Source organism: Chaetodon auriga, chromosome 9 (genome assembly GCF_051107435.1).
Source record: "Chaetodon auriga isolate fChaAug3 chromosome 9, fChaAug3.hap1, whole genome shotgun sequence".
Lineage (NCBI taxonomy): Eukaryota > Metazoa > Chordata > Actinopteri > Chaetodontiformes > Chaetodontidae > Chaetodon > Chaetodon auriga.
Window position 1 is genome coordinate 8,406,639 of NC_135082.1, and position 17,833 is coordinate 8,424,471.

The 17,833-nt window shown below is 43.8% G+C and overlaps 1 protein-coding gene across 1 annotated transcript in view; it reads right to left on the minus strand.

Annotated features, from left to right (window-relative positions):
* The window catches only part of gpc4 (glypican 4), a 30,215-nt gene extending 18,319 nt beyond the window's left edge, over positions 1-11,896 (minus strand). Inside the window, exon 1 of the mRNA XM_076738952.1 lies at positions 11,102-11,896. Within this exon, the coding sequence (XP_076595067.1) occupies positions 11,102-11,258 (157 nt within the window). The 5' untranslated portion in view covers positions 11,259-11,896. The remainder of the gene's footprint in view (positions 1-11,101) is intronic.
* Positions 11,897-17,833: the final 5,937 nt, after the last annotated feature.

A 17,833-nucleotide genomic window follows, 5' to 3' on the forward strand; every position in this document is an offset into this window, starting at 1 on the left:
CGGAGCACTCTCTGGAGTGAATATTTTCAGCTACGCAGCCAGCCACAAGGCTTTGGATAAATGTCTGTGTAAAATGATGTTTCCTTAAATAAATCAGGAATTAAAAACTCTTCCACGGCACAGCTGTCAAAACACCAAACTGCCAAAATTTGCTTGTCACATGGCATGACTATGATGAGAAAGAAAGGCATGTCTGCTGCGGCACAGCACGAGGCAGAGCAGAGCTCATTACAGTCTGCACGTCCTATCACTGCGTTTTACACAGAAAATACTTCACTGCCGCAGACAAACTCGAAACTGCAGGCCAGTTCTCATTCAGAGAGGGAAATAGTCACATTAAATGTTTATCTGTGATAAATAGTCCACATTTTGTGAATCATTTTCTAAGAGACACACCATCCCACGACTTACGCACACACCGGGGTCCATACATTTGAGCCCTCTGCCACCAGAGTCCATTTCTGATTACTAAACCAGTCGGGGCCTCTGGCCAATTAAAACTCTCCATTTGTGAACATTCCAAAACGCTGCCATCCATGAACATTTACCCAGAAGCCCCTGGGGAGATTCCACAACATTGCCCTGGCCTCTCGCTCTGTCTGTTTCCCTCTCCCGTCCCGGCCCTGCATCTCCGGCTTTGTCCCCCTGCACAAAAGCTCCCTGCCTACACCACTTCCCAGGTCACTGCTTTTTCAGGGTTTCAGCTTGCTCTTTCACTTCCCTGAGTACATTTAACAAGTCAGAAACCAAATTCCAAGCACTAGGGCTGTTCTCAAATCCTGCTGCACAATTTAAATCAAACCTCTGGTGGTTGAAAAAAAAAAAAAAAAGTAGTGGAGGACTACTTTTGACTCTGTGACCTCTACATGCAAAACCGTGTCAGGTAAATATAGCTTCTGATTACAGATTGTGCATGTGGAAAGAAATTATTTCCATAAATTCTCATGATAGTAGGGTGGAAATTTGGGAGGGTGACAGAGGCTGTTAGCCAAAAAAGCTGAAGAACTGCATCTCACTATCTAAAAATGAAGAGAAAAAAACACTTATCTGTACAGAGTATTCTATGATAACATACCAGAGTTAGAGAGTGTGTGAAAACAGGACACTACATGGGACCAAAGGGGGTGAAGCAGAAAGGTTACATGGATGTGTAGGTCATTCATCTCGACAAGCTGCTGTGCTGTCTGTGTTAATTAGTCAAAAAATGCCACACACTGCAGTGGGCATGGGCCGATCAACCACAGCACAACACGATTGTCTTACTTGACAGTAAACATTTGGCCCAAACGAGCACTGAGGTCTGCAAGAGGTCAAGAAATACACAAACAGTGAAGAAATGAGATCATAAAAGGAACGGTCAAACCTCAACACTTGAGTAAGTTCTGTCTGTTACTGTGAGAAAGCTGGAGGCTATGATTCAAGTTAACACAGTTATGGGGAATTCATACATCAAACAGACGTGGTTTGTTTTGGGACGAGGTTGAATTTGTGCCATTTTCATAGCGTGCGCCACACAAACTTTCTGCAACTTGTTTGACTTCCTTCTGGTAAATAGAGCAACCACTGGTGATTGGCTTGACTGCCACTCAGGCATGTGAAAGCCTCACCATTCAGCTCGGTGGTTTTAACATGAGTGGCTACGTCAAATCATGCATGTTCTGCAGACTCACACAAAAAGAGGAAAAACAACGCAAAACACTGACACATAAATTAGGAACTTTGCGTCCTCCCATCACCGCTGGGAACCCTTTCCTAAGAGGGAGTTGGAGGCAATGATTCACGTTAACAGCTGGTCTAATCTTTCACCTTTTTCACATCTTTCTTTCAGGTTATGAGCCTTTTGATGAGCCGCACAGTTGCAGTGTTTGATCTGGTGCTTTTACTACAGATTCCACCTTGATGCTCCAGCCTGGTCCGTGTGTGAGTGAAAGAGAGCGAGACTCTGTTATGTTTAAGATTTGCAGAGACAGGCAGAGGTTTTGCAGACAAACGGAGAGGACAAGTTACAGCACAGCGTGATTATCACAAGGGAAGAGAAGAGGAGGAGGAAAAAACGGAGGCACAAAAGACCTTCCTGGCTTGTCCCTCTACACTAGCCCTCCGTCTTTCCACTGACGCATGGCGCACAAATGAAAACAGACTTTAAAGGAGAAGATGAAAAACACTCTTTACTTAAAGCCAAGTGCTTTACCATGGGACCCTGCGCAAACACTGTTGTGCTGTCAGAGAAATGGACTACTGTTGAGCTTACAAATAGGACCTCTTTAAGATGTACTTCACACAATGCTCGAGAGCCACGCACTAGACTATCGAAGGAGGCTTTACACTTAGAAAAAGCCTTTGTGGCCTGGTCAGATGCATTCGCCTTTGCATGTTTCACACAAGAAATCACGACATCCCTCCCTCCATCTCCACATAAAAAGAATTCAAAAAATCCAACTTTGTTGAAACATATGAGAGCCTTTAAAAGACTTGACACACAAACAATACATTTCATCGTTGCCAGTAAAAGCCAGCAAACCCCTCCTAAGGACAGGGAGCTCTTTGACAATGTTTATAACAGACATCCAAAAGCAGCTGAAGTCCACCAGATGTTGAGGGAGGACGGGGCCCTGCGAAGCCCCCCCAGGCAGAATGAGGTCAGGTACAAGATCAGGTTTCTGGAAGCTCAAAGCGACAAAAGGGCAACAAAGATTCTGATATACCTGTTGGGCCTTACGAAACTGGACACCAGCGGAGGCGGTGGGAAGAGAACCACTCATCGCCGACTGTCAAAGGGACGAGAAAGTCTAAACCTAACGGTACAATGGTTTAATGGCCTCAGTCATGGACGGTTCAGCCCGTTCCTGAAATGTACCGAGCGTGTCAATAACTCAAAGCTTCTTGCCATTCGCATGATGTACAATATTTCAACCCCTGGCGAGTCGACTCACATTCCCACATAGCGGCTAATTTTTCTGCCAGCAAAAACCACCCTCACAACACGCTGACCAAATGATTTGCAGCTTTGGAGCCATCGTTTAACAAAGAATTTGATCCTTTCATGTGTGCAATTTTTTTCCTCCCTCGCTTATCGGCCCTCGGCCAGCAGGACGTCTGCCGTTGTTTTCTTCATGTTTTAAATTTGAGCTTTGATGACCTGCTTTTAACACATGGCATCGACTCGTCAGTCAAATTCGCAGAGCTATGCGAGGCAGCCAAAGACCTGCCGAATGCTTTTTTCTTTGACAGAAGAAAGGACTTTTGAAAAGGCGCAGAAGAAAAACCAGGGGTTTTGATCTCAAACAATATAATTTATATGAAAATAAATCTGAGAGTGAGCAGCACACAGAGGGATTAGGTAAATATTAGGAAACCTCTTAAGTTAACTGCAGTTTGGAAAAGTGAGCTAAGTGTGAGTGACTGCCTCGTCAGTGGGAGTCTTGATGTAGGCCTTGGGAGTAATTAGCAGGGATTACAGCTCATCTGGCCTGCTCCCAGCAATGGGGTTTCAGCCCAAACACCCAGGCAAGTCCCTGGCTTCGCTCCCTCACCGCTCGCCCTAACCACACGGGCCTCTGGCGAGTCACACAAATCCTAATGATGATCATGACTATCAACACAGACATCAAGCCCATTGCGGCTTCATAGGAAATCAATTAACCTTGGTTGAGTTACACCTACATCATAACCGCACTCCCCCACCGGCAGGGATGCAATGACTTCAGCGAGTGAGTGGAGGAGAAAAGGGCGATCACACTCCACCCCGTAGTTTGGGATCAGAGCCCGCTGCCCTTTGCCACACTCCTCACAGCTGGCTGAGTGACACCAGCGCCGAGGTGATCAACACAAAGGAGACGCACGGAGGCTCAAATATCAGAGGAACAAAAAATTACACCACCAAGCACAAACTGCACAAAAGGACATCAGCAGCCAGAGATGGAGAAGGGGTGATGGTGGGAGATAGCAAATATATTGGTGACGGTTGTCTGTGTCCTTGACACAGGAAATGTAGGAGTAGCTGTGATAAAACAACTCACTCACATACTGAATGTGGATGCACTGATCTGATACTGGGCCAAGCCTGGTCTGGTCTAAGACGCTTCACTGGACACTGAGACAACAACTACATATCTGATTCAGGGCAATAAGTTAAGCCTAAAAAACAGCATATTTTGATGACGTATGCATCACTTCATCTAATGCAAACTTCTGTTTTACTCAAACACTCCCGTGCACTTGGTATCAGAGGCGAAAGAGTGTTATTGGTTCCTGCTCCTCCTCCATTTAGAACTGATAAAGCTGTGAGGAGATGTGTGTCAATAAGATGTGCTCTAGTTTTTGGCATAAGCATCATCTAAAAGCTTTTTTTTTTGCACAGAGAAAACAACTACCTAAAAAGCAGACAGTAGACAGGAGAGGTAGATGGGCTAAATGGAGCAGGGCAGCAAAATACCAGTAAACCACTGTTGACAGTGAAAGAAGAGAGGAAATCACCCAGGGATGAGGAAGAAAGGAAAGATTAGGACTGAAACAAAACCTCCCAGAGGAGCTGCTAAAGAGCGAGCAGGGGGAGAAGAAAATGAACTGATGTGTCAGTCGGAATAGAGGGAGGGGGAAAGAGACTTTAACAGCGTGCAAACAGGACGCGTTAACAAGGAGTTTCAGGGGGTCGCTCCGCTCAACTCAAAGTACAGAAAACCACAAAACCAGATCAGGGTTTCTCACAGGTTGCATCAGTCAAGCACCCTCACAGATCCACCAAAATGATACTCAGGTTTGTGTCCACTCATGGTAAAAACGCTCTGTGGGGCCCCTTTGTTAAACCTGTGTTAAACCTTGTGTTGTGTTGGAGCGACGTGCTTGCTGCTCACAGGGGTTACAAGAGGAGAAGGCCGTAGGTACATGCCTGTATGACTGAGCGACGATGAGTCACAGTGCATGCATGCTTCCAGTTACCTCCCCACCTTCCCTAAGCCTATGCCCCCCCCACACACACACAGAGTCACACATTGGCCCTCTGGCTCCTGCCTGGCCCACCGTTTCTGCTGGATATTCAGTTGGACTCGCCCCAGTACAAAACTCTTTCCTGTCAGTCAAATCCCCCCTCTCTTGTGCTTGTGTGAGCTTGTGTGTTGATTATGCCTCAGTCAGTTCCTCCAGCGCTCTCTTTGTTGCCGTGTGTTCCCAGCTCCGGGGCTCCCTATGTGCAGGTCTTGGTGGTCCGGTGTGGAATGTGGTGAGGAGGGGGGAGGCAGGCTGGCCTAAAAGGGGGTGCTCAATTGTTCCCACACACACAGCATCCACCCCCCACTGTTCTGTCGCTCACTTGGCCATTTGGGGGGGGACAAAGCAAAGGATGCAGAGAGATGGAATTACGGACACTCAGTCGACACACGCACACACTGCTATTGAACTCACGCTACACTTGGAGCATACGAAATGAGCATAAGAGGGAAACTTCAGATTCCACAGTCCAAAATGTTGAAAGCTACCCAAACACCAAATCCGGTCTACAATTGCAAAATTTTCATCCACCAGCTTCGACCGTGCAACAAGAAAACCAGACAGTCGTTCTTGAACTTCTTCCACGGGCAGCCTACATTTTTTTGTACGCTGTGATAAGATGAATTGTTCTGGAGCAACGATAAGGCCGCTGCTGCTGGCAGAGCAGAACGGGACACCACGAGAGCTCCTGATCTCAGAGATGCCACGCTGGAAACGCAGGAAGCTGATAAGAGCGGTGAGACACTGCAGAGCTGGCAGGCACGTGCAGCTCCTCTCCCTCCTCTGACCCCATCTGGATGCTACAAGTTGCAGTCAAGCTCCCCCTGGGTTCACAAGACCTCAACCTCATGATACCTAAACTCAATTATGCTGAAGGCTTGCAAAACAGTTAGGAAGGCGATGTCACATATACAGGGCAAAGAGCAGCAGGCACTGTCACATTATCATTGATTCTGACTGATCCAAGGATACCACCAGAGAGTCGAGAACTTGGCAATCTTGAGTTTAACCTCAGTCATAATACAGTGCCTTGAAACTGTAAAATCTTTAGTGGATCATTGTCCAGGAGCGAACCCTCACATCCTCATGTAACCTGATGTAGGCAAAACAAAAGCGGAGGTCAACAGTGGAGGATGAGATGACTGTGTTTTCCCATTCTGCTAACAATACTGGCATGTCAAAACACAGAGAAACGTTCGTTTTAATTTTAACACCTGTTTCCACAAAAGGCATATAAGGCAAGAGAAAAGAGGCGCTTGAGCAGTTTGAAACCAAGAAGCTGCAATAGTCTACCCCATCGCTCAGGAATGTTATCAGAGATTACTGTTCATGCTTTGGCTTTAATGCGGGGTGTTTACTTAATCTCAACCCACACACATTTTCTCAATTTTCACTTCAAATCAATCACTGATCTGTTGTCTCTGACTGTTTGTGCAACTTATTCCTTTGGGACAAAATTATGTTGTGCGATGAAGAGCTTTTTTATTTAGACTCAAAGCAACCAGGCAGCAAATTTTAATCTCTTTTCAAAAACTTAAAGTCAAGATTTCATCATTACTGAGTTTAACCTGCGGCAGTATTTTCGGCTAATAAAACCGCTTCGTAATACTGGGATAGCTCATCCTCATACCGCTGATTCAATACTGATGCATTTGCTAGACTGTAATGTTTTTAAATGATTTTTCATGGATTGAACATCTAATCTTAAGTGTAGTTTTGATGCACTGCGAGTAATTCCTTATTACTATCATGAGTCAGGCTCGTATGAGTGAATTTACATTTGTGTGAAACCACACCTCTGGGTGGGACTACGACAGTTCCTTAAATGACACACCTGAATCCGTTTAATCCCTCTGTACCTGGTGAAAAACCAGTTTGGGCTCAAAAAAGTGTTCTTCTTTCATGTACAAATCAGGAAAGAACAAAAGAAGCATTTAACAGTGTTGCCTCTTTTGAAAGACGTAGCCCACAGTTACGATTTGGGGATTTTGGGAAGTCAAATAAATGTGTGTTTCTACATGGTTTTATTGCATTTCGTCTCTCATGAGCAATATCTTAGAAGCCACTGTGGGTTTTCCAGTGAATACATTACTTTAAAATTGACTGTACATCTGAGATTCAGTATCAGCTACAACATAAACTACATTTTATCTGCATGTTAGCAGTTGCTTTTGGACTCTTGACCTCCCAGACTGCAAGAACAGGAGGAAGCAAGGTGTGTGAAATTGAAGTAATGCAAAAAAATTATAAGCCTTACAGTGTCGTTTCTGCAATCTGAGTCGGGTCTTTGTATGAGAAGTTTCTATCTTGCAATGCAACAGCTATTGCAGAGACAGTCCTTGTGCGATTTTCTACAACCAACTTAAAACAAGAAATTACAGGAAATTAAACATCGTCACTACGAAACGCACTGAAGTGATCCCTAATGATAAGACATGAAAAGTGTTTCACATAAAACAAAGACGGCCATTTGAGTTTTATAGGATTGACCTTGAGAGGCACTTGGCGGGTAGTTTATTAGTTAATTATTGCAGGTGTTGAAGTCCCAGGGCACAGTTCTATGGAGCACGGCCACTCAAATATTGGTCTTTGAGCTTTAAAAGCTCCTGCAGACTGTTTGTGCCCCAGTTCCCCGCCCTTATCTTATCTGCTGAATGTCGCAGCAATAACGAAACCTGTTATTTCCCGAACCTTAATGATGCAGGGCATGCAGCCACCAGCTAAGGGGGAAAGAGCCCTCACAATGTGAGACTGCAGAATGTCTCGAGCTTACCGAGAGGCCAACGCGCTGAGGTCATGCACGCTTTGAGTTTCAGTCATAATGCACTGAACTGATTATGAGCAAGGGATGTTCTTCGTGCTGAAGGGAGGGAAAAGGACCCTCTTCCCTTTGATCTCTGCCATTGTCCCATACCTGAAGCATGACATCAAGCCCGACTGCCAGAGTAAACCAAAACAGATTTTGCTTGAAGAGCAGCAAAAAGGGGAAGCACAGTGTCCAGCCCAGCAATGAGTAGCCTTTGACATGGCAGATGCCAATCTGGTCAGTGTTAACTGCTCTGCCTGCAGGCCGGCCCCTGTTGCAGCTGTGCAACAGCACTTAGCAGATAGCCTAACTTTTATCACAGTATCAAATCTTACTGTTAAGGAAAGTAAACACTACCTACTATTATCAGATTGTGACAGTTAAACCACCATTTACTTTCTTTATGATTTATCTGTCATCATTAGATCTGTGAGCATCATTTATTTCCCAATTTAAGTCAGGTACTTCAACCACAGGCCCCAGATAAATCATTATCTAGCAGACACACTTGGAAAAGAAGTCTTGAAAGGCTTCCACGTGAGCAGTAAAAGACTTATACCGTGGGATCAACGAGGAATTTACCAACTGAGCTTTCTGTTCCTCTTCTGTCTATGCTGAAGCAATCAAGGTTTCCATTTCAGTTTTACATTAAACGTCTTTATTGAATCTCAAGTCTGGCTTCATCTGAGCCCGTCTGTAATTTGAATGGTAACAAACATTCTTATCTCCGTGCCGCCAACAACAACACAAGATGTTTGCGGTTATAAAAGGCAAGTTCTGAATCCTGTGTCTCCAATAAGACTCATATTCCACAAATCTGATTTACGATGCATGTATCAAAGGAGGTAAACATTTCAAAAACTACTTCTGTGACAACTGGCAAAGACACTGTGTAATTTGCAAAATATGTCTTCTCTGCAACATAAGTCTGCAGAGTTATGGTTACAGTCAAAAAAGCCCCTTATTTTTGGAGAAATATTCTGATCACAACCACTAGTCTTATGTGGAACAAAAAAATTTGACTCAAGCTTCTGAGTCGAATACTGACTGTTTCAACTTCTGCACATGAAGTGAAACAAACCTTTTCCAATGAACTGCTCCTTTGATTATTTAATGTTGAAATCAATATTTATGATATTTGTACACGTGCAGGTAATTAATGGTCTAACCCTTCAGCAACCGTACGCCCAGCTGAAGTTAAACACAGACTGTGTCACGGTCGGGACAGGATTAATGTTTTGAGCTTGACCCATAACAAACTGTAAAAGTGACGCTCTGACAAACATGACTGAAGTTCAGACTGAACATCTGGAGCCATATCTCCCCAGCAACATGAAGCATTTCAAGAGCGCAGGGCTTCTGTATCTGCTTTTTGCTTTCTGAAGACCCCCAACTCTCTTTAATGACAGTAGACCTTGTTGCTTTCTATGGATCAATTATCTCAGTCTCTTTCAATGACAAAGAAGTGCTCATTGAGGTCGGCCCTGCCTAATGCCCAGACATACACCAGGAATCTATTGTAAGGAAAAGGCACGTGTGTATAGCACACAAACCTGCACAATAAAACTGCCTCCATTCAGGTTCCCCTTTCAAAACCCAGAGATGCAAGACAATTAAATCCAACCAATGCAGACATGTTGTAGTACTCTCAATGACATTTAGCATCACAAAGACATACAGACAGAAAACAAAAGGACCTATAGTCTTGTGTGAAATGCAGGAAAAAAATAATAAGTTCTTGGGCTCTTTGGCAGTCAGGTCCAACTCAAATTCTAATGAGCCGCTGTGTCCTCAGCAGGAAAAAAAAAGGGGTCTGAACACCATCTCACAATGCAAAGTTAACTCATAAATGACACCAGAACAAGAAAGAGGACACATAGAAATTAGTCACCCTTGTCAGATGAAATAATGCCGTGAGCACGTAGCCAACATTGAACAGTCAGGCCCTGAAATGTTTAAGGTGAGATAATACCTGCAGAAATAGAGAAGCTAATCAATAAGTCGACTAAAATGACTGCAAAAGGGAGGAAAAAAGACACCAACATGACAGCGGCCATGCGTGGATGACCCACTTCTATAATTTTAAACAAGAACGTCATGCTGGAGCCACTGCAAAACTGGCAACCAACCCCGGCTGAATTTAGGGGTTTGAATATACGTGTGCATATTCGTTTTAACCACCATAAAATGAAAAGGAAATGAGAGAAGGGAGGGATTTAAAGTATGCAGGGCACAGTGGAATTTCAAAACCCAACCCCCTTCCTCTGCTCCAAGCCTTCACTGTAAAAGCCCCCCCACCCCAACTCACGTAAGTTTCCATCACTTGGGTTTAACTCATGATTAGTTAAATTGATTTGCCTTTTCACCTCTGTCTATTAACATAGCGGCTCCCATTTATTGCCAAGCAGTCTGCGCTGGTGCACGACATCCTGCCCTGCTGACTAGACAAGAGGCACATGTAGAGGTACAACATGCACAGAAATGTTAAAACCACAAAAAAACAGACTAACCAAGGGGGAGGGGGGCACCCAAAAGTCTCCTTCACAATGCACAGGAGTGCTTACTAAATCACTGCAGGCTGCCTGCACTTCACAGCCATAGGAGTCTCCACTAAGGAAGCCTGGAAATAAACACAGGCCTGGCTTCTTTCAGTGGGGAGCAGAGCTTGTGTGTTGATTATAGCTCTTTATTGTTATGAATTACCTACAAGTATTTCCTAAATGAGGACTGTATTTACCCACTGCAGCAGTGGAGGGTTTCCAGCCACACATTTGCCTGAAGCATTCACCCCCAAAACTTAACAATGTCCTGTAACTTTTAACATGGAAAAAGCACCATGTCTGTATGATGAGACATGTTTCCAGATAGACTTTGACAGAGGCACAAAATGTCCATTTGCAAACGTGACAGCTTTACTGTTTGTTGTAGGACCCTCTATACTTTTTCATGTCAACGACTCCTAAACTTTACTGCATTTGAGGAGATTTTGTCCTGAGGAAAGGCATCTGGAAAAGGCTTTAAAGTGAGTTATGACTTAGAATAGCTGTCTGTCTCAGCTGTGTAGGAGAAGCTAACAATGGGACAGCAAAAAAACCTGAGAACAGATTTTAGCCCACTGACCTTTACCCACTGCCACATAATGCTAACGTTGCTAGCTTAAAAAGTTCTCATTAGCATTACTTCGGACCACCGGGACACCCCTCCAGGACCCACGGAGGGGGTCCCTGTCCCCCACTTTGGGCAACCACTATTCTGGACTACAGTGTTTGAGGTCAAAACAGGCTTAAAAACCGAAGTATAAGCACTCACCGTTGACTCCTTTGTTGGGGACATCGTTCACGTTGAAGCCTTTGGAGCTGTAAGCAGCACGAACTTCGTTGCAGTTTTTCAACTTTTGCTCCGCAGTCCCCGACACAGACAACACAACCAGCGTGCAAACTACACCCAGCACCAACAGCGTCTTCATTTTGTGTCAGTGAGAAACAAGAAACTACCGGTACCGCCACAAAAAACAAAGTCAAACAAAGACTATCTATAATCGCTCAGGTGTGTGTAAGCTAGGACAAAGTTTGAGCGACTCCCACGCTGAGTTTCCTCATGGAGACGCGCTGATTTCTTCAGCTCGACAGATACTTCATTCACAGCCGCTCTGGGGCCACCTCTGAACCGACTCTGAGGGAGGAAAAAACGCCGAAAATAGCTTTAAACACGGGCCAAACGTCCTCCGTTTAAGAGCTCGGCCGTGTGTGAGAAGTGTCGAGTTCCAGACTCAATCGAAAAAACACGAAGAAGCTACAAAAAAACTGTTTTAAAACGCGCAAAAACTTTTTTTTTTTCCCTAACTGCGGACAAGAATCTCAGAATCACACTACAGCTTCACAGCTTCGACGGCAGGATAAACCAGTGGAGGTGAGGAAGCGGTACGAAGTTGCCGGGAAGGTGTTTTTCTTCTTTCTTCCTTTCTTTTCTTGCTTTCTGTCCAAACTTGAGGAGGCCGTGGCTTCTGTGGGACAGGACACTGGACTGTACGCTAGTCGGACTGGGATCCAGATGCGGGCAGAAAACCCTAGTGGACACCCAGGAGTGAGCGCAAGTTCCGGGGACAAAGACCTGGAAAACAGGAACACCAGGGGTGGAGCATGGAGCAGGGACTTCAAACCCCGGGCCCTCTCTGTCTGTGATGTCTAGACTGGTGGTAACCAGTCTTGAAAATCAGGACTGGAGCTGAGGGTGGAGCAGCACTGTGGTGTAACATGAAGATTTATCAGTGGTCCACATGACAGAGAGGGGAAAAAAACACAAGATAACCAAAAGTCCTCAAAATCACAAATCTCTTTCATTGCAGACCCCTGTTTGACCTGCGTTTGAGAGGGCTCTCTTATCTGCTTTTACTGTCAGGGCGGGGATAACGGCTCAGATAAAAACCCTTTGAACTAAACAGACCTTCTGCATGCTTCTCTCACTGTCCTAATGTAATATAAGTTAAATAATTAGCGACGAGAAAGTGGTTTCTCTTGTTTTCCTGTGGACCCTTTCGATACACCCCGAGGACCTTTAGGGGCCCCAAATCATGATGCTGTAAAATACCCATTGAAGGTTGTCCATGATGAGAAATATAGAAATAAATGAGAAGTCATTTAACATTCCTTGTTATCCAAATGCTCTTGTATTGCATGGCACCCATTTACATAACAAGAAAGCACATCACATTCAAGACATATTTTCTCCAAATGTATTTTTACAGCTCAGTCTTTATAATCCAATAGATCTTAGTTTGTTTAAAACCCTCAGATTAAAACCTGCCTAGTGTTACAGTAACCATGGAGTCAAAATTGCAGGCCTGTTCCTTATACAAACACAGGTCAGGCTGTGCGCTGTTAGCAGCAGGGCAGTTGTGTTTCTAATATGCAGCTGTCTGTCATATAGTGCGGCCAGAGTTGTAAACTACAGTAAACAGTCTGCTGGAAGCACGATGGAGCTGAACAAGTGGATGGAGAGGACAAAAGTTCTTGGGAGATTTATGAAACTAGTTTTAAGATTAGTCTGAAAATAACACAGTTAATCCCGCTGAACAGGAAGATCACTGGGACATGAAGGGAAATACATTTGATTTTGATGTGAGTATCTTGCAGTTGTTATGTGCATTTGGAATAACATAAAAAAATCACTCAAAGCCTCTGCTGAACAAGTTAACTTTCAGGCTGAACAATTTCATCCTCAAAGTGTCTGAAATGATCAAGTGTATGTGCATGTGTGTGTCCAGAAATGTGGGTGTATTTGGTTCCTCCATTTGGAAATACTTATTATGAACTTTTCAAAATGTCATCTGTTCACCAGATACTTAAAATTATAAAATCATATCCTCATCCCTCCTCTGCTTGCACCAGTGTTTTCTTTTGTCTCTTCTCAGGAGCAGTTTGTTGTATCTGCTGTCACGCTGCTTTCTGCCTCTGACCTTTGCCCTCCTCTCAACTTGTTTTGTCTGGTAACAGTGGAAAAAACTATTAAACTTTATTTTCCACTGATAAGACAATCAGTTAAATCAATGAAATGTAAAGAGTTAACTGACAGCCTTTAAACTCACCATAACTCCAGCCACCTCCGCGTTTTCCTCTCCTCAACCACAGTCACACACACATATCGAACTAAATCAGAAAATACAGACATTGAGACATTTCTTTCCCGACAAAGACTCAAACATGGGATACAGAATTCTTTCAAGTGTTGCAGCTGTTCATGTACGCAAATCCCTTCATTAAAAAAGAAGTCGTAATAAGACTTTTTACCCCCTGCGTTTAAACATGCCTGGACTTGTGGGGTGCTTCTGTGTGTGTGTTGTGTGTGTGTGCACACGTCCATTGGTTTGGGGGGTAGCACTCAGCAAAATGACATTCCTCCTTTTGTGTCCGCATTCCTCAGGCGGCTCCATTCATTCTGTGTGACTGCGGCTGCTGCAGGGGAAGACAGGGGTTGCTGAGGAGCAGGAGGAGGATGCTGGAGCTGTGTGCAGGGGAGAGCGTGGGCCCGGTGCTCCTCTCAATAGGCCAACAAAAGGTAAGAAAATGGTCCAGTGCCATGGTAATTAGACATGAATGAGCTTTGAACAACGTGACATGTCTCAGGCTTTTCTCTGTGGCAGAGGAATTTCAACATCCAGCTTGGTAAAAATTGGACTGGACTGGGGATCCCGTGTACACTCAAGCACCTGAATTATATTGTTATTTTAATTCATACGCACCGTTTGATGACCCCTCTGGCTCAGAAAGGTACCCAAGCCAACATATCTTAGTGTGACCATGAAATAGTGCAGAAATACATATTCATAGGGAGTCAATCACTTGGGCAGAAAATGCAACAATTCTTGATAGTCAGCTATTCTCACTGTTCCTGCTGACTAACATCAAGTTGACCTTTCACTCTCATAATGCGTGCTGTTTCAACATTGCCCCAATATTACCCTAAGAAAACATGTGAACTCTGCATTTCAATAGGCCTGTTTGCCCTTTCTCCAGCCTTGCATTAGCATTCAGAGTATAGCCCCCCCCCCCATCTCGGTTGAGTTGCTGCTCTCTCTGCAGCCAGCATTTGCTCATCTCCTAATAATCAGCCTCTCTTTTCCATCTTAAAAGCTGCAATCCAGTTCAGGAAAGAAAAGCACAGCTGGATAACAATGGCATTTTTATCTGGATCTGGAGAGCAGAGGGTGCGTGGGTGTGAAAAGTTACAGCAGAGCGCCGGGACACAGAAACACCATTTTGAAGTGTGTTTGCCGTGACAGGCGTGTTATGTGTGGGGCTGTGAGTGATTGGCCTTGTTAAGAAACTAGACAGGCTTTAAAGCATGGAGACAAAACACAAACAATTAGGACTAATGAACCTTGTTTCATTGTTGAGCTGTGGATGAGTGTCTGTTACCTGGTTAAGGTGGCTCCAGGGATAAAGCTAATGGGATTTAATGCAGAGAAACCCCACAGAGAGGGGCAGCGAGGAGATCTTATACTCAGAGCGGCTCATCATCTGCTGGGAGTGAGAAATACAGACCGAAAAGAAAAACACACGATTCACATGCTGCTTTGAAGACTCAGAGAACAGCCCGCACAGTCCAGGGAAACATAAATTATATGATTCATGAAGGGCTTTGAAGTGGATCAGAGGGTGAAGAGCGCATGAAGTAACATATAGACTTGCAACATTGTGTGTCCTATTTATAACCTCTGCAGAATGCTGTCCATTTCCTCTCTTATTTTCTCTTGCACATAAAAGAGAATTCCACCGTGAAAACCTAAATTTGTAACATTTAAGGTGTTTCAGAATTTATTCAGTCATATGTTTTATATTTACTTCACTCATTTTTCCTGACATCCTGACAACCTACCTTCATCACTGTTACATTTCCCAGAATTGCTTTTGACAACTCCAGAGAACGTGTTGCATCGCAGAACCAAAGCCAGCTTTTAAGGTCGTTTCGATTCTCTTCGCAGAAGTTTAACACTGTATTTCATCAACCGCTGGGCTTCCATCCAACTGCATCACAAGTTTTGATAGCATTTCAAGTAAACTGGCAAAAGTAAATGCTTGTTTACGTCCACTACCGTTATGCGATTATTAGGAGTTAGTTAATCGAGCTGAGCAGTGGGTGGCGCTAATTCTTCAGTCGGAAAACCAGTGTACCATGGCAGAAGAAGAAGGTGCAACAACAGGACGTAATTAAGAGTAATTAAGAATGGCAGTCAAACATCTAACAGTGAAAAAAAAATGAAAACATTATGGAAATGTAACATTTCTGTTTCATGTATCAGTGTGAGGAAGGTTACATCAGATCTGTGTGGAGCGATGAAGAGATGTTTTAATCTGAGGACACAGCTTCTTCTTCTTCTTCTTCTTCTTCTTCTTCTTCTCTTGAAGCAGAAACCACTGATCAGACTTGTGAGCTAACACACTGGTGTGCTGGTGTTTTCTGTCCATATTCTAATATAAAACTAGCCTGACAGTCAAACCAGGAGGCAATTTCATCACTTATTATCATCACTAATTAATTCAGCCTGACACTGAGATCCTGTTGCCTGATTTCTTTTTTGCATTCTCCTCCAGACAATCAGTAGCCGGTGACATATCTGTCCCATCAACATCGTTTTTATTTGACATGGAAGCCATGGTAGCAGTCGCTAGGACCATTTAACTTATGCGACAATACGTCAATTTGAAAGTTCTTCTTTTTTCTGTAAATTAACATACAAGAACTGGTACAGTCGTGTCGGTCTCATTCATGCATGTCACCATTTTTCTGTTGCTATTTGCATGAATGGAGCTAAGCAGTTAGCTAGCTATTCTTAATCCACCGTCTGAGCTCTGATTTGTCGCTTGTTTCTCTCACGGACAAAACAGCAGTCAGTGGACACAACATCATACCTATGTGAGCTGGTGAACCAATCCAGAGACTCAGAGGACTGGAACCTAATGAAACTAATGTAAAGACCAGAACATTTCTGACTTCTGCACCACCTTCTGATAGTGTCAAAGAAGACGTCTAAAAGCAACACAGCACCAGTTTTCATGGCGGGTGTCTCATTGGTCTACAAACCAAAGCTTATTGCATTAGAAATAATTGAAACACATTAACAATGTACGGCAACAGGGTTTCAGTGGATATCTTCTTGAAAAGGAATTGAACACTCCATCATTTTAGCTAAGATAAATATTTTTTAGCAAAGACATTTTGATGGCATGCCTATGGCAATGACTCATGGGAAATGTAGTTACACTAATAGTAATTAAAAAAAAGAATTTAAACTAGACCATGGGGAAAATGGAAACATTATGCTTGTCGAGACTGAATATCATGATTCATATTACTGAGTTTTATTTCAACAGTGTCACTGCTATACTCCACATAAAAGTGGTAAAAAAAAAAAAAAAGAAAACCCTCATCAAGTTAGCACCATAAGAAAACTGACTCGGGGATAAAAAAAAAATAACAGTAAAAAAAAATAAAAAAAATAACATAACAAAATGAATCACATGCCTATGTGAATCAATTCTTTCCACCCCTTAGAGAGAGAGTTTTTCCACTTGTGAAAAAGTACAAGTCATTCCTCTTCCCCAAAACATGCTGCATCTCAGTTTGGTCTGCTGTGGCTGCTGTTGGTGTACACATTGGCATCTGTTGTTTGTACAATGGATAACTCTCTGATTGCTGAAAGCTGTGCAAAGTCCAAGAAGAGTCCTCTGGTCTTTGATTCTGAGGAACTGACACCAAGACCTGACATTTACTGCTGATGTGTTAGGCGACTGAATTTGTTTCTGATATACAATACGATACGCTGCAAAGGACATACTTTGACATGAACTCACATCATATTAGTTTGACCTGTTGTACAGGAAGAAAATAAACCACTGAAAAGACTCCAGATTGCATTGATAGTCCTTTTTTCAGGCTCAGGCAGAAAATCCTGCATGGTAGTAACACATCTGCCCACCTCTTTGGCATGCTGATCGTGTCTTTGGTTCTGGCACAGTGTTGTGTGGGTCTGTGCTTGAGTGTCTGCTGTTGTGCGCGTGGGTGTGGGTCTGAATGTGGGCCTGTGACTACAAAAGGTGATGTGTGGTACGAGCACCATGAGCTGGTGTAATGGATTTGATTCATCATCATCGACAGACTGCAGACAGATACTGTAAGGATTGTAAGGATTGTGTTCACTGAAGCACATGCTTGCGCTGCCCTGAGTTCCCTCTACGCCCTGGAGAAGAAGTTGACACCCCCCACCCCCCGCGTATAGTTCGTATTCTGACTTAAACAGACCACACCCTTGTGTAATGATGGGTGTAGTCAGGTGTGAAGTCCAACCGACTTGAACCTTTCAATGACATTGAGGTCAGTGCAGCAGAACCTTCCCTCTATGCTGGACCTGGTCCTGAAAGCAGATTTTCTCAGCCAGCTTCTTCTCTCTGAGAAAGACAACACAATCACTTTGGCCATTTTTATTACACAGTAAAGATTTCTGTCTGTCATGTTTTTTTCCTCTCTGCTCCTTTTCACTAGCCT